The 17,735-nt window shown below is 40.2% G+C and overlaps 1 protein-coding gene across 5 annotated transcripts in view; it reads left to right on the top strand.

The window, feature by feature from the left end:
- Positions 1-16,227, top strand: part of SLC9D1 (solute carrier family 9 member D1) — a 109,190-nt gene extending 92,963 nt beyond the window's left edge. For all 5 annotated transcript variants that reach the window (XM_077482839.1, XM_077482840.1, XM_077482835.1 and 2 more), the window contains 2 exons: positions 6,382-6,531; positions 10,523-16,227. In XM_077482839.1, the coding sequence (XP_077338965.1) occupies positions 6,382-6,531; positions 10,523-10,636 (264 nt within the window). In that variant the 3' untranslated portion in view covers positions 10,637-16,227. The remainder of the gene's footprint in view (positions 1-6,381; positions 6,532-10,522) is intronic.
- The last annotated feature ends 1,508 nt before the right edge of the window (positions 16,228-17,735 follow it).

Genomic DNA, 17,735 nt, shown 5'->3' with positions numbered 1-17,735 from the left:
CAAGCTAAAGCATCATAAAAACACCCACCCGCCTATCACTATTTTTCAAGAAATGAAAAACTATAATAATAATAAACACAATATTTAAAAAACATATTTAAAAGGCATAATAATAATGCTGCAAGTAATAATGCTGTAGGTGCAATCAGCACAAGAGGGGGAATGGAAAGGGACGGGGGGAATGGGAGTGAAAGAGGCGGAAGTAAGGAGAGGACCCCTTCCTTAACTAGGTCTAAAATCCAACAGGGAAGGGGTTAATCACTCTCAGGGGGGTAAAAGTACGGTCCAAACACGGCAGCCATCCAGTGGAAACTGAAACAGGTTCCCAATTAGTACTGTAAAGATAAGAGAGAGAGGCGCCTCTGAGTGTAGACTTCTTATTTAATGCACAGGTGTTTAAAAACACTCACATTAAGTAGTACATTAACAGGCAATGTAAAGATTTCAAACCGGAGGGAGACCCTCGATGTGTCATCTGTATCCCTTGCACTGGGGAAGTCCTGTCGGCGTGTGTCCGCACCTGGGGGCTGTATTAGATGTGCAGATCCGGCCGATGTAGAGCAGTGAGCGTTAGTCCGAGGCGCCGGGCGACGGGAGATGACGTCACAGGGGATGCAACGCGTTTCCTGAGCTGGCAAGACCGCGTATGACAGGACGGCTGCGCTCCTTTATCAAGCTGGGCTCTTGGAATCAGGGGAGGGAAAGGGGGCGGGGATGCCGGAACCAATATACAGGCATAGGAACTAATAAGGCATGGACCAAGGCAGGGGGACCATAATAATGTGAGGACACAGAACTAAATACAATGGAAACAGGAAGCAAGAGGCAAGAGGAGTAAATGGGAGAAAGAGTAGTGCAAGATATATGTGTGTGTGTGTGTGTGTGTGTGTGTGTGTGTATATGTATATATGTATATGAAGTAAGAGGAGTTAGTAATGAAACTAAAGTGAAAAATGATAATAATGAAACAAATTAAAAAAACGAAAGAAAAATGAATGAAAAAAAATTATGAGAAGGACAAAATAAATGGGAATTGATGGAAAAAAAAATATATAAGAATGAAGAAGAAATAAAAATGAAAATGATGGATGTGGAAATAAAAATAGATATAAATATAAAAATAAAAAAATATAAAATAAATAAATAAAAATGAAAATAAATATAAAAATAACAATAATAAAAATAAATATCGAAGGCAAAACTGACCCACACAGTGTCCCCAGACATTTTGTCACTGCACACCATGGGTCCACCTCTGGCATCAGGGTTTGGGTCATAGAACAAATTCCTAGCTCTCTTCCCCCAGCTGAACACTTCATAAAACTTTGCGCCAAGGAAACTTACTGGATCTACTGCCTAGACACCTTGGCGCCTGGTGGAATTAACAAAAGTATTGAGATTTTGACTATTCTTTGATTCCTCCTCTTTCTATTATTACTTGATATATAATATTTTATATTTATTATTATTATTTTTATATTTATTTTTATTTATATTTATTTTTATTTATATTTATATCTATTTTTATTTCCACATCCATCATTTTTCATTTTTATTTCTTCTTCATACTTATATTTTTATTTATTTATTATTTTCCATCAATTCCCATTTATTTTGTCCTTCTCCTTCTCATAATTTTTTTTCATTAATTTTCTTTCTTTTCTCAAATTTTTTTTGTTTTGTTTTTTCATTTGTTTCATTATCTTTTTTCACTTTAGTTTCATTACTAACTCCTCTTACCTCACCACACATATATAAATAAATATATATACATGTCCATACATAGATCTTGCACTACTCTTTCTCCCATTTACTCCTCTTCTTCCTGTTTCCATTGTATTTAGTTCTGTGTCCTCACATTATTATGGTCCCCCTGCATTGGTCCATGCCTTATTAGTTCCCATGCCTGTATATTGGTTCCGGCATCCCCGCCCCCTTTCCCTCCCCTGTGTGCTATTTATACCCCTGCCCTGATTCCAAGAGCCCAGCTTGATAAAGGAGTGCAGCCGTCCTGTCATACACGGTCTTGCCAGCTCAGGAAACACGTTGCATCCCCTATGACGTCATCTCCCATCGCCCGGAGTTCCTCGTGCATTCCACGCCTCGGACTAACGCTCACTGCTCTACATTAGCCGACTCTGCACATCTAATACAGCCCCCAGGGGCGGACACACGCCGACAGGACTCCACCCAGCGCAAGGGATACAGATGACACATCGAGGGTCTCCCTCCGGTTTGGAATCTTTACATTGCCTGTTAATGTACCACTTAATGTGAGCGTTTTTAACCACCTGTGCATTAAATAAGAATTTTACAGTCTACACTCAGAGGCGCCTCTCTCTCTTATCCTCACTGTATTGTACCTTTTTGGGCTTTGTTTCAAATTTCCCTCTGCCACTGCCAATTGACTGTGGTGAGGGTTAATGCTGAGGGATTGAGCGCTTACGTTATCCTTTGGGTGAAGTGCTACAAGAGTTCTGTGTTATCTTTTCTGCAATTCAGCCTGTAGGTAGCATCTTCCCACTGGGGCTCTTACTCCTTGGAGCAGCTTGTGGACCTCTCATGTGTTTGCACTGTCTACCTGCAGTAACTTGGTCACTTCTGGCCATCTGAAACCTTCAACAGCACCAGCTGCCTGGATTTGTGAGTACTTGAGGCATTGCCTCGCATTGGGTCTAGTTGCATTACCAATGTGTGGATGCAACATGTCTTTGCCAAGACATACAGCGTACAGTCCCACTGCAATGGGTGACCTCAGCCCATACTTTCCTTATGGTTCTAAGACGTTTGCCTAGTACTCCTAGAAGGGAATACCGCCCATAATTCAGACTCTGGGACCCCTATTATGCTTTAGTAATGTTTATTGATGATTTCTTCAGCTCTACTGGTTGTGAGTGAGGCCTCCCCTATGTCCACGGGGACCTCATTGTCCATCTACTTGAGCTCAGATACTTGAGGATTCTGCCCACAGAGCTGCTAAATGTACTCCAGTGTCATCTCCTGTTGGTGTTCAGAGTCTGGCTGTGAACACCCTGAGCCCCTAGCGCATGCTGGACCCCATAGTCCTCGTTACTGTCTCTGATTCAGAATCTCAGCAGACTGGCTCTAGAGAGGCTGTTTTCCAAGTTTACGGGGTGGTGTTTCAAACCATTCCACCCTGCACCTGGAGGATCAGCCTACTGTTTAAGGTCTTTGGTCTTTTAGAGTGCCTGCGAAAGCGAAGACCTTCCTGACACATGTGCTATTTGGGTCTGTCCCCTACATAGTGGAATGGAAACTCGCCATAGGTTTCTGGGCCCCTCCTGAGAGTGTGCCAGAACTTTTTACAATTTGGAGAGGGAATTTATGAATCTCTTTTGTCCGATGATCCACTTTAACAGGCAGACCACCAAGTGGCTGAATGGTATGATCAGTTTTAAGGATTTCACTGACAAACAGTTAAACTCCCTATTCCCCATGGGGATAGGGCCCCATTTTCATGGAAGGGTTAAAGCAAATGTCTGGTGCCCTGTGTTTGTTTAGAGAGCTTGTCACTCTCCTTAGCTCAAAGCCTTTGTCTGGCATCTCTCACCAATTTTGGATGTTACTGCATTCAGCAGTGTATCTTCCTAGGTTTATTTTTTTTCCTCATAAATTGTAACCTCTTGTTCCTACCCTAGTAGAAACATGCCTTCATGGGCGATTCCTAACATAAACTTAACCCTCTCCCTGTCACAACAGCACTTTATCCTCAGATTCTGGTGAACCCTTGTGATGCTCAATACCTCCCAGCTTTGTCCCTCTCCTAAAGGGGCCCTCTGATTGATCGGACCTTCAGGGTTCGAAGGGATCAGTTTTTGCTGCTCCTTTCCCTGATAAGGACCTGACTTTGTAGTGTCCAGGCCTTTGGTGCTGCTGTTCAGAATTCTAGACTGTCTATCCTAGTGCCTTTTTTTTTTTTTTTTTTGACATCCCCATTGCAGAATGCTAAGATGTCCTACCTTGAAAAGGCTTAAAGAACTTGGAGAAAATGCCCCAAGGGATAGTGCGGGTAAGAAAATTGACAAGATATTGAGAACAAGGGTGCTAGAAAATTATAAAAATTATATACATTTTATTCAGTAGCTAAATACAAAATGAAATAGACCATAAACATCTAAAAACATTAGAATAGAACGCATATGAATATGATTTAACAGCTGCTAAATGTTGAGACATACAAATATTTTAGACATAAAGTCGAATGTAAGTGGTGGTCGTAACAAATCCCAACATGGTTCGGAGAAAAGCCAAAAGGCTAGATTGATATTGTATTCATTTCCTTCCTCAGGGGTTAAATGGAAGCATGCTGATATAGTTCTATTGAAAAAATATATAAATGTATGAGTAAATGAAAATTATGTTCAATAGTAAACAGATATCTATTGATGCAGCAATTGATTTCATCATGGCAGAGAACAGACATTTGCAATACACAGTACTCGTAGATCATGTGTTCTTTTTAAATAGTGCACAGCACAGTTGAAACAGATGGTACCTCGTGCTTCAAAGACTGCTGAATCGCATAGCAAAACTGGACAAGATGAGTAAAGGGGAACCGAAAACCATTTCCCACTTCTGATGAGTCTTGATAGATTCCCAAACAGCGTATGTTGTAAAAATATGTGTAAGGCTGGAACGGATATTATCCCAGTGAAGGAGCGGCAAATCGGGGTGCACAGGGATAGCCAAAACGGGCTGAGAACATATGCCTGCCAAAGATAAAAAATAAGTCTGAAGATATATATATATATATATATATATATATATATATATATATATATATATATAAAATCCAACTTTCAATCAATCAGATTGGACTTCAGATAATAAGAATGCATACAAGGTGGGGGCATAATATGCAGGGAAAAGCCTCCAGGTGTAGACAGGCTGATGTTGAAAAGAAAGTAAAAAGAGAATAAATAAAGGTTATGATAGGCACCCCCCAGCAGCAAAGAAGTGTGATGCGTTGCCACAATAACATGTTCATTTAGTAGAGAGCGGTAAAGAGGATAGAGAAGTATGAGTGAAAAGACAAAAAAACAGCTGTCTCAAATGCATCTCCTACCTTGAACAACAGAACCTCTTCAAATGTCTGGGATAGAACTGATATCCTGGCTAAGAGGAAAAAGGGTTAACAAATGACACCTGAACATAAGTAGACAGTGATGAGGGTATACTGCAATCAAACTGGTATACAAGACACTAGAGCAACATTAAAGATGAGCAGGGATTCATCTGCCTAACATCTGTATGTCTCTCTGGGTTTTACCTTGGGGTACTCTTGGGGGTTTTCTGTCAATTTTAAGTGCTGTTTAGCTATCTATTGGTATATCATGCTGTGTGGGGTCCCTTTTTTTTGTTGACATATTGGGCTGATTTACTAAAGCTGGAGAGTGCAAAATCTGATGACGTTCTACATAGAAACCAATCCACTTGCAGGTTTGATTGTCAAAGCTTAACTGAACAAGCTGAAGTTAGAAATGATTGGCTACTATGCATAGTTTCACCAGATTCTGTGTGCACCAGTTTTACTAAATCTCTCCCATTGTGGCAAGTTTGGTCGCTTGAGTTGGCAACCTGTTCTTTTATCATGGAACATCCTTTCTCTGATTGAAAAAGGTTTGGATTTTGAGGTTGAAGCCTTTTCATATAGAACGGCTGGTTGTCTCTTTTTTATATTTATTTATTTATTTATTTTTTCATCTATTTTGAGTGTCCAAATGTTCTTTTATGGATTTGTTGGTTTGGGTAGGGTTTTTTTTTTTTTTTTTTTTTTTTTTTTTTTTTTTTTTATGTTGATCACACTGTTTTTTGCCACAACCTCATGCACATTCTCCTTGACAAGTGGTATGTCTGTCCTGATATGAAGCCCTGGATTCATGCTCTGGACTTTCCCCTTGGTCATGGCAGTGCCCCTGTCTTGCTAAGGTCCTCCTCATCTTGCTTATATTTGGGCATTAGTCCTTCAGGTACCTTTTTGTCCCTGACGGTTCCCAATACCTTGGGTCTGTCAGTGACTGTTGCACATCCCGTATTAGGCTGCATTTTGACATCTTGACAGTTTCTGAATTCCTATGTCCCTCAGTGGACAATGGCATATTGCTTTCTTACAAAACAGAGTTATGTTGGGTAGAGGAGGGGTTATATGGGGGCTTACTTACAACTTTTCTGTTTGCCAGTGTCCCAAAAATGTTATTTTCCTTGTAAAGTGGAACCTAAATACATAAAAATTGCTCTATTCTTTTGTTGTTTTCCCTCCAAAGTTATGTTGGTTTCTATTTTTTTTTTTCTACACCCTATGCAATTGTCAAATAAAATATCAATGTATATAATGTGTTGCTTATGTTTGTGTCTCAACAGTTTGTTTTAGCTGTCCTAGTCCTGTCTTTGATCCTGCCAAAGAGCAGCCAGTATATCAAGTGGATTGTATCTTCTGGTCTGGCCCAAGTCAGCGAATTTTCTTTTGTTTTAGGCAGCAGAGCCCGCAGGTCTGGGATAATTTCTCGTGAGGTAAGTGCTAAGGTTTGGCTAGGATATTTACTGCACACATAACCCATAGTATCTAGGTAAGTGCAGTATATATATTTATGCTGCATATGCCATTAAGATCGTGCTAGCCTGGGCAATACTCTTGACTAGCCTTTTTCAACCAGGATGCCTATAGGTTCCTTTTGGGGCGCCTTGGCAATATGTCTAAAAACTGAACAAAAACTGTATACAAACCAGCAGATGGATAAAGTGCTTTTTAGTTAAAAGGATTTCAGTGTGCACTATTACAGCCTTCAGCCACAGGCCTCCTGAAAACCAATGATATCATTGGTTGATGAGGAGGACGTCAGAGTTTCTTCCTACTCCGTCAGTACTTGGGTCACATTCACTGAGTGAAGGAGAGAAACTGAGGGGCAAGAGAAACACTGAAATATTAGTCTGTGCCACTGTGATTTGGATGAATAGATCACCTCTGGCGTTGGGTGCCCTACGTGTGTGGATGTTGCTGCGTTTTGCAAAACGATTAGTCTAGTTTTTTACATTTAAGTATGAAGTGCCTTGGAATTTTAAAAGGTGCCTTGGCTGAAAACGGGTTGAAAAACACTTCTTTTGAATACTGAGAACTGACTTTATCTAGTCATTCATGTAGGGTGGGGTTCAATTGCTGTGCTGCATTGAATGAAGGCAATGCTCTGTACTGATGTTTTCACTGCCTGCAGAAAGCTGTAAAGGGGCAATTTGTTTGACTGGTCACCCAGTGCATATCCAACTCCGGTGGTGACCAACAGTAAACCGTTTACAAAAAGCCATTTCTAGACCAAAATATATATATATTTTTTTGCCATGCAGATAGATAACACTTGCATTTAAAGACATCATTACAGGTAATCCATCTATGCATACTGTCTTGCTGCCTGTAGATGGATATACCGTAGTTATATCCATTTAAATTAGCAATATATGTGATCTTTTGTTTGACCGTATAAAAGAACAATTCGTATTTGCATTATGCTGCTAATCAGGACAAGAATTCTGGAGGCTAGTCGGTGTTAAAGAATTGGTGAAGGTTATACTGATGGAATGTGGACTGTAGTTGTATTCGTTTCTTTTTCTTTTCCCCCTCTGTAATCACCTAGTGATCTGGCCAGTAACACAGCTCCTGTATTAGGGTGCCTATGGTCTGGATGAAGAACAGGGACACTTTTTTTAGACAGCTGCATTGTCAGTCTGGGAGATGGGAAGTATTAGATGCCCTAGGAGATTTAGATAACACTAACAGATTGAACTCCAGCTTAACACTTTATAAGCAGTTTACTTGCTGCACTATGGTCGATTAGGGTTTGTAAAGGCCAAAGGCTAATCTAAACTTCCCTTCTTAAAGTGGAACTTCACCCCTTCTAATTTGCCACCTTTTTTTGTGGGGCAGGAGTGTACCTGGTTTGGACAGGTACCCGCTGCCACTTCAGGTCAAGTCGCTGTGGTCCTCTGAGCAGAAGTTAGGCCTCCCCTTCTTCCCCTGCAGCCTTCTTGGACACATCACAGGTCACATAAAGCTGTGGAACCATTCAGATAACATTAAGACATCCAAAAATAGTGAAGGGTATTGAAACAATATGTGAATGTAGTCCACCACCGATATGATGTTATGAACCTTTGGCGAAAGTCCCTTTTAAGGGTCCTCCGGATTCACTATGTTTTTCACTTCACCTATGGACTCAATGTTTATTTAAGGATTTTTCTCATACAAAATCAGAGTATTCATCTCATTATAGCTTTCTGTATTAACCATTTGTGAGATTTACGTAATCGTCTTTGTTCACTTTTAGCACTGAACGTGTTAAATATTTCAAATCTGTTCTACAACTACTCTATCACCTCACTGTAGTATGTTGTAAATGGCATTAGTATATCCTTTCCAGTTTTTCTGTCTTCAGGCACTTGATGGTGTGAAATCATTTGGCTACAGCTGACCCCCTATTGCTTGTGAAAACTCATTGGGTGTAAGCTGGTAGTGTTAAAATAGTAGTTTGATTCCAAGGATGTAGAGGTCATTACATAGCACCTTTGTCCATCTATAGCAGCTGTTTTTCTCACCCAGAAACAACACCTGTCTAGTGTTATTTGCTCAAGGAAGGTTTCATGTGAACACCTAGACCTGAGCTACATGCTTTCCTATGTGTTCTAAAATACAGCTGTAACGGTCATTCATTTCAAGACATTGTTGCGTTTTTGTTTGCAGAAATTAAAATGTGTTTCACATCAATATGGAATAATGGTGTGGGAGGATTTGAAGAGACTAGAAAAGGGAGGATGTAAAGGAAAAGCAGCATAAAGATATTTAAACGGTTATTTTCAGCTGGATCAATCAATAGGTCTTATGTGTAGCATACAATGGAAGATACCCAGCTAATCCATTCTTGGGGTAACTAATGAGCCAACATCTGACCACCGTTTGTTGTGTGCCCGGCTTTAAACTGGACATAAATCCTATCTGCATGATATGTAAGTTGCCGTAAGGCCGCGTACACACGCGCGGACTGTTCGCCCAACTTTGTCCGTCAAACAGTTTCGGCAAACAGTCCGCTCAAAATTAGCATGGACGGACATGGCCACACACGACGGACGAACAGTTTGCTGAAACCGTGCGCGATGACATGAACGGCACGTACGACGGGACGAAAAATACGACGTCCTATACACTGCATTATAACTTTCGGCGTGAAAATCCTTTCTGAGCATGCGCGCAACTTTGTTTGACGAACAAGCCTACACACGAGCGGACTGTTCGCTGAAACAAGGTTTCAGCGGACAGTTTTTCGGAAATTCCGAAAAACCTTGTCCGTCAAACTGTCCGCTGAAACTGTCCGCTGAAAGCCCACACACGAGCGGACTGTCCGCCCAAACACTGTTCAGCGGACAAAGTTGGGCGAACAGTCCGCCCGTGTGTACGCGGCCTAAGTGCTGTTTGCCTTAATGGCAAATAATTTGCCATTTTTCTTTTTGGAAAATATGGTTTTCACCTTGATACACCCAGTTTTCCATTTCAGTGCTGCTGATCTAATGCTTCCTCTTTGCATCCACTTTCTGCCTACTTGCTTGCGCTCCAACAATGAATGCATGTCATTGCAGCTTCCTGATGGTGACAACGGGTAAACATGCTTGAGCATTGAGCATTGGCATGGCTGCTTATAGTCTCTACTGGAAATGCATGCCACAGAGTGACTGGACCAGAACAGAGCATTGTCATTCCCTACGGAGGGGTCCTGAACATAAACCCCCATTACACTAGGTCCAAGTTATTTTAATAAAAGCTGCAGATTTAAATTACTTTTAAAAATACAGTAACAGAACTTTTTTTTTTTTTTTTTTTTTACTGGGTTTACATACACATTAAGCAGCCATGCAGAATTTAGTTAAAAGGTAAAGGGTGGTCAGAAAAGAGAATTATTTATCTGTGATTATTACTTGATCTGTCTGTTGTTGACCTGAATGATTTGGGATCCCAGTGTCTGTCACTACGTTCAACTGCAGCATACATTTCCAGCAAATCAATTTTAGGATTAAACAGGGTAGGCAGCAATTTTCTTGAGCCCAGTACACACAGGCTGAATGGTTGGGTGGCATCAGCCAATTCTATAGAAACCGGCTGACATTCAGCCTGTGTGTACTGTAGTTGGTCCGACAAAAGCCAGCCAGTCGGCCGGCTTCTGTCGAAGGGGCATGACTAAAAAAAGGTCTGCTGATCGGCTCCCGATCGGCTCCCGATCATGACCAAAGTGTTCTGGCCGGGGGGCAGTCCCACTGTCAGAACACAATAGAACTGCACGGGAGATCGTTGTACTAACATCACTTAGTACAGCGGCTCCTCCCGAGCTGTCAGGTTTTTTTCTTTTTCGTATAGCCCTGCTGGGTTGAAGGAAAAACTGTCTTTGAGATGAAGCTAGCAATAGTCTGAATGCAGGTATGTTTTTATATGACACTTAAAAATATATATTTGTATTTTTAATTTTAGGTTTACCTCCTCATCTTGAGTGTGACAACACTAAGTCTTCTTCTGGCACCAGCCCTGTGGAGAATAGCGATCACCAAATGTGTACCAAGACCAGACAAGCGGCTAAGCACTTAAAACTCTTGGTTAATTCTGCCCACTAGTGCAAGAGAGTGTGGCATAAGTCTACAGTATATCATAAATCATGTTTTTCATTGAGAACCATGTATTCAACAAACGTATGCTTTTGGTTGTTACTGGAAATCACCATTTCAGATTTGCCCATGGTTCAGCTTACATTAACGGTACAGTGACTTCCTGGAGATAACCTTGAAATTTTTTTCCTCTATGTGCCTTTTTTAATATAAATCTTATTTTAATTAATTTCCGTTAAAAACACAGTCTTTGAAGTATTTTTTTAATTGCACTACGATGCTAGGCCTGTCTGATCAAGGGGAAGGTAAATTAATAATGGAAAACGGAGAAGCTTTTAGGGAAGGTTGTGGATTGTTATGTATTTGGAATGAATATTTCATTGTTATTTGTAAAGACTTGCTATGGTTCTAGACATCGAGGCACAGTGTCCTCTTTTGGGGCTGACCAAGCACCGCGTTCTCTGCAATAACCTATACAGTATAATTTTTCTGACTCTATTTAGGTGTTGAAATCTTTCATATAAAGGGAGTTTATATTTGTTTTTGCTTTATATTGTTGAAATGTTTTTTTTTTTTTTTAATTTAACGTTAATAGGAAGGGATACAGTCAGCCTGTATCTGATGAAATTGCTAAGGTTGGCTTTATATGTTTACATTGCTGTGCCCATAAAAGTCTAGCTATCCCTGTACACAACAAAAAGCATTTTATTTTTATGTAGACGTCTTGCTTGTTGCACAAACCCTTACCAGTTTAACTGCTGGTATTCTATAGTACTGACTGTTATTCAAGCTACACACAAGTTTTCATTTGAAAACTCACATTTTTAATTGAAAATTTGATAGTTAAAAATCTGTGTATAAGTCTCAGATTATTGAAGCAGCCTAGCATGTTGAAAATTTCCTCTATCATTTTTGAATTGGCTGCACAATAAAATTGCAGAAACTGTATTCGTATAATACAAATACGAATTTAGGTTTTTCTACTGGAAAATCCTTTCAACCATTCCCGTGTATTGAGACCAAAGGAAGTAACAGAAAGGTACAGCCTCAGACGACACTAAAGCTCTATTGACTGCTGCTGTTTATTAGCCATCAGGGCACTAAGACCAACAGTATCTTTTGAAACTTGTTAAAAGAGAACGCAAAAAAATTAATAGGTATGTAGGCTGTACATATATATATATATATATATATATATATATATAATCTTTGTCCATGTTTGAAATATTGCTGACACAGATAAATAACACATCTTCTGTGGATGAATAAATTCAGTTAGGACACTTGCTAAATCCATTTAGCAGAATATAGACTGTCCAAAAACTTAAAGGAACACTTTGAAAACACATCAGATCTCAATGGGGAAAAGTATCATGCTGGATATCTATACTGATATGGACTGGTTAATGTGTTAGAAATAAAAGAATCCCACATTGTTTGCTGGAATTGAAAATTATCAACCTACAGAGAGCTAAATTTAAAGACGCCCCAGACAGTCCATTTTGCTGAAATTTCATTGCAGCAACTCAAAATGGTACTCAGTAGTTTGTATGCCCCCCATGTGCTTGTATGCATGCCTAACAACGTTGGGGGTTTGCTCCAAATGAGACTATAGATGGTGTCCTGGGGTATTTCCTTCCAGATCTGGACCAGGACATCACTGAGCTCCTGAACAGACTGAGGTGCGACCTGGCGGTGCTGGATGGACTAAAACATAATGTCCCAGTGGTGTTCTATTGGATTTAGGTCAGGCGATCGTGGGGGACATTCAGTAGTATCAATTTCTCCTTCCTCCAGGAACTGGCTGCATACTTTCAGCACATGAGGCTGGGCATTGTCGTGCACCAGGAGGAATCTAACACCCACTGCACCAGCGTAGGGTCTTACAATGGGCCCATTTCATCCCAATACCTAATGGCAGTCAGGGTGCCATTGTCTAGCTTGTAGAAGGCTATGCGTCCCTCCATGGATATGCCTCCCCAGACCATCACTGACCCACCACCATACCTGTCATGTTAAATGATGTTACAGGCAGCATAACATTCCCCACAGCTTCTCCAGACCCTTTCATGTCTGCCACATGTGTTTAGAGTGAACCTGCTCTCATCTGTGAAAAGTACAGGGCGCCAGTGGCGAGTCTGCCAATTCTAGTGTTCTATGGCAAATGCCAATTGCGCTCCACGGTGCCGGGCAGTGAGCCTAGGGCCCACTAGAGCACATCGGGCCCTCAGGCCACCCTCATGAAGTCTGTTTCTAATTGTTTGGTCAGAGACATTCACACCAGTGGCCTGCTGGAGGTCATTTTAGTAGGCCTGTGGCAGTACTCATCCTGTTCCTCCTTGCACAAAAGAGCAGATACCGATCCTGCTGATGGGATAAGGACCTGTCCAGCTATCCTAGAGTAACTACCTGTCTCCCAGAATCTCCTTCATGCTCTTGAGACTGTGTTGGGAGACACAGAAAACTTTCTGGCAAGGGCACGTATTGATTGTAATCTTGGAGGAGTTGGACTGCCTGTGCAACATATGTAGTAGTGATGGCGAACCTTGGCACCCCAGATGTTTTGGAACTACATTTCCCATGATGCTCCACTACACTGCAGAGTGCTTGGCCATCATGGGAAATGTAGTTCCAAAACATCTGGGGTGCCAAGGTTTGCCATCACTGTTCTATAGAGTCCAGGTATCGCCTCATGCTACCAGTAGTGACATTGACCCTAGCCTAGTGAACAACCATCAGAAAGTTGAGTAGGGAAACCAAATGTCAGTGGCCTCCACCTGAAAAAACATTCCTGTTTTGGAGGTTGTCTCATTCTTGCCCTGTAGCACCAAAGCAGCTCAAACTGATTAACAACCCCCTCTGCTACTTAACTGACCAGATCAATAGCCCAGGAGTTTAATTGGCCTGATGCTATACTGTGATTAAAAAGTGTTCCTTTAGTTTTTTTGAGCGGTGTATATGTCAGTAACTAAAGTGGCTCTGTACAGAAATAATAAAGTGTAATTCCAGACTTGCCTCTTTTATTTTTAGCTTAGTTGCTACATGGTGTGGCTTTTGGTTTCAGCCTCTTTCAGGTTTAAACTGATGTATTCCTTTGGGATATTTTTTCTTACTTCCTGACCCCATAACCATGTTATCAGCAAGACACTAAAACCTAGTACACACAGGCTGAACGTCGGACAACGCCAGCCTTGCCGGGTTGAACGAAAAAAAAAAAAACTAGCGGCGTGTACCAGGCTTAAGCAAAGTAAGAGCTCCCTATTGGAGCACTGTATATTGGTTACACCCTTTTTGAGGTTTTAATAATATACTGTGCTCTGTTGAGGATAGACTTCTTTTTCTAACATAACACTTTTTAAAAAAATCTAAAGTGGTATTAAACCCATGACAAAAATATGATATTGCATATATTCTTACATTTGTTGGCTGCATTTTTCTTTTCTTTTTTTTTTAAACATGTATTCCTTTATTTTCCCTTGGTGATCCAGCCAGTAAGTATGACATTTTTTCAACTTTCTTTATCAGTTCAAGCTGCCCAGCAAAAGTGTCAGAGGAGTTAAACAACCCATTTAAATTGGAACTGTATCTGACCACCACAAACTGAAAATGCTATTCACTGTATTTATTGGCAAATAACACGCACATTCATTTTAAGAGGGAAGTTTCAGGGGAAAAAAAACTTAAAATGTAAATAAGGAACTTTCAAGCAAAATAAGGGTCAGTGCCCATCTGCAGCCTCATCAGTGCAGCCTCACCATTGCCATCAATGCAGCAGCCTTACCATTGCCATCAGTGCAGCCTGATCAATGCACATCTACAGCCTGGAGGGGGCAGGATGAGCGCCAACAGATTACATACAGTAGAATCTCCTATGATAGACAGAACAGTGGTCCAATGACGGCCCAGGAGACAGGACTTCCTATTACATAGGATGCCAAGTAAACAGGAGATTCTCACTGTATGTAATCTGACGGCGCTCATCCCGCCCCCCTCCCTGTCCCCTCCAAAGCAGCTAAAATTGAAATATTGGCGTATAACACGCCAATAAATACAGTATAAGAAATTGCACCCATACATCCATGTCTTCATGCTTTATTGAAAAAAACTCCTTGAAAGACACCACCCCCCTAGCCATGGCCATACTGAATAAAGACAAATGATTCATGAAGCATTTACTTCATGTAATCATGTAATACATATGCCCTTATCTTAAGTATGCAGGCAGGAGGGTGTGCTTCGATGAGAAATCCCTTCCTTCAAATGAAAGAAAAAAAATGCCCACAAAGACTCATGGAATCTATGAAATAATTTTGCCTAGGCTAGAAACCAGGAAGCAGCTGAAGAAATGTAAAATTAATGCTGGCAGCATAAAGAGTAAAAATAGTCAGTGTTGATGTTGATTTAAGAGCTTTTATTTCTGACGGGTGCTTACAATGGTCAAATGTATCCATTAATGTAAAACCTTTATCCCAAAAGGAAAAATAAAACTGTTGCTATAACTGCTTAAAATGTGTTATTGGGCATTTGGCTTTAAGGTGATATTAAAGCCGGAGTTCCAGGCAAAAATGTAATGAAAACAGAAGTACTCCCCATTGCCCCTTGTTTTTGGATCCTTTTTTTTTTCATACTTTTTTTTTTTTTGGGGGGATATTTTCTTGGGGACTTTTGTCCCATGGTTCCATTGCGATGTACGTCACTTCTGCTTTTTTTCTTGTGCTCTCCTCCTCAGACATATGTGAACCGGCTCCATTGAGATCCAGTCACAATCTCCTGCTATATGAATTTGATGTGGTGAAACCCACATCCAATTCGCACTGGTGTGAACCCAGCCTTAATATGCTAGGGCAGTGATGGCGAGCCTTGGCACCCCAGATGTTTTGCAACTACATTTCCCACGGTTCTCAGCTGCACTGCAGAGTGCATGAGCATCATGGAAAATGTAGTTCCAAAACATCTGCTGTTCCAAGATTCACCATCACCAATATAATGCCATCTCTCCAGACAATGCTGCTGTCCAACGGTGTAAGTGTGGACACACCCTAAGGCAGAAAGTGTTTTACTGGCCGGATCACCAGTTACTGCAAAACTTGAAGGAAACTGTTTTCACTGTGGGTTTGATCACTTTAATGGGGACACGCATAAATCTCTCTCCAATGAACCCATTAGCCTGTAGTAAATTAAAATAAAAATGACCAAGGTTGAAGATATTTTCTTAAAAAAAACTACACATTATATTTGTTTACTGGTTGGACATTATCCTCTGTCAGTGATGGCGAACCTTGGCACCCGAAATGTTTTGGAACTACATTTCCCATGATGCTCATGCACTCTGCAGTGTAGTAGAGCATCATGGGAAATGTAGTTTCAAAACATCTGGGGTGCCAAGGTTCGCCATCACTGCTCTGTTTTGCTATAAATGTACTGTCTGTTGCTGTTAAACACTGGCATCTGGTGTTTTTTTGTATTTATATTGTAAAAAAGGGGATGAAAGGTAAAAATGCTAAATTACTTCAACAAGCCTGGGGCAAATGAAGGATATTATAAAAGGGTAAAATAAAGTCTATATTTAATGTTTCTAGCGTTGTGTTTTTTGTCATTTAAAAAAAAAAATTGTCTAGTCATGTACACAGTGCACTAGTGTTTTTTATTCATTTTCATATATCATTTTATCTTATGTCATATGGAGATTTGCAGTCATTGCAAGGATACATCTGTCTTTGTTATACATTAGAATAATGCCTGGTAAAGATCACAATTGTGTCTTGAAAGGACTGCCTTCTTAAAAACTTGAGTTATCCAATAAAGGGTAACTCCCACCGTGACCATTATTAAAAAAAAAAAAAAAAAAGTGAATTTTCCCCCTTGGAAGTCTGTCATGTTTTACTATCATAGACTATTGAGTCACACTGACCCTGATTTAATAAAGCTTTACTAAAGTTAGTAAAAAAATAAATAAAAAAGCTTAGTGAAGGAGGTCAAGTTGTGCTGACTTCAATCATCCAACCTTGTGCAAGGAAATTGTTTGTTTTATTTATTTATTTTTCATGATCCATTTTTTCTTTGCTTTACATCTTTTATTAAGATTAGATTTTTTTTATTTTTTTTGCATAGTGAATATGATGCACTCTACTCCTGAACCTGTATGCAGACTGGAGCATGAGCGTACCCTGGAGATTTAGAGTGTTGTTTTTTTTTGCACATTTGTATGTACGCAAGCACATTTATAAGCGTAATTTAGTACAGGAGGAGCAGAACAATGCATGTTTGGCTTCATAGACTTTTAATTGGGAGTGTCTAAAAAACTAATTTAAATGTGCTTCCAGTCTGTGGTGCCCAAAAAATTCTAATCTGTCCCAAAGAAGCTATGAACTCTTTAGCGCTTCAAGCAAAAGAAGGTTTTGGTGTGAACAGGCCCATTAAGGATAATGGAATTCTTCATCTTAAGTAATGCTGTTCTTCATTAACTACTTGTCTTGGGGCAACTTTTTTTTTTTGCATGCATGTTAAAATCTACATTTTTTTGCTGGAAATTATATTGAAACCCCAAACAATAATTGAGAAGCCGGTGGTGGAGTAATCGGCACATTTTGAAGGCCAGAAAAAGATCACCTATCTTGGATCAGTTTTACCTGAAAGCAAGTTGGGTTGGCTGTAAAAATGAGTACTAGTTACTCAATTCTTTTAACCCTTTAAATAAGTTTATAAATGAACCTTGGCAGAAAAGGGGTTAATATAATGGCAAAGCAATCAGGTGTAAATGGGGGCTTACTGTCAAAGTGAAAACCAGTCTTTGCAAAAAGATTTAAACGAATTACAACAACACACACACACACACACACACACACACACACACACACACACACACACACACACACCTGCATAAGTATACTCTCCCTTCAAGGTAATATTTAGTGGATGAGCTTTGGGCAGTAATTACAATCTTCAGTTTGTGTGAATAGGTTGTTGTCATCATCTTTGCACATCTGGTTTCCAACCACAAATTCTCTACTTGATTGAGATCTGCAGTAAGGACACAGTAAGTCTTTTGTTTTTAAGCCATTTTTATAGGGTTTTGACTTTAT

Source organism: Lithobates pipiens, unplaced genomic scaffold (genome assembly GCF_037356315.1).
Source record: "Lithobates pipiens isolate NorthernLeopardFrog02 unplaced genomic scaffold, aLitPip1_a1.2 Scaffold_16, whole genome shotgun sequence".
NCBI lineage: Eukaryota > Metazoa > Chordata > Amphibia > Anura > Ranidae > Lithobates > Lithobates pipiens.
Note: the sequence above shows the minus strand (reverse complement) of the source record. Positions and strands in the feature narration are given on the sequence as shown.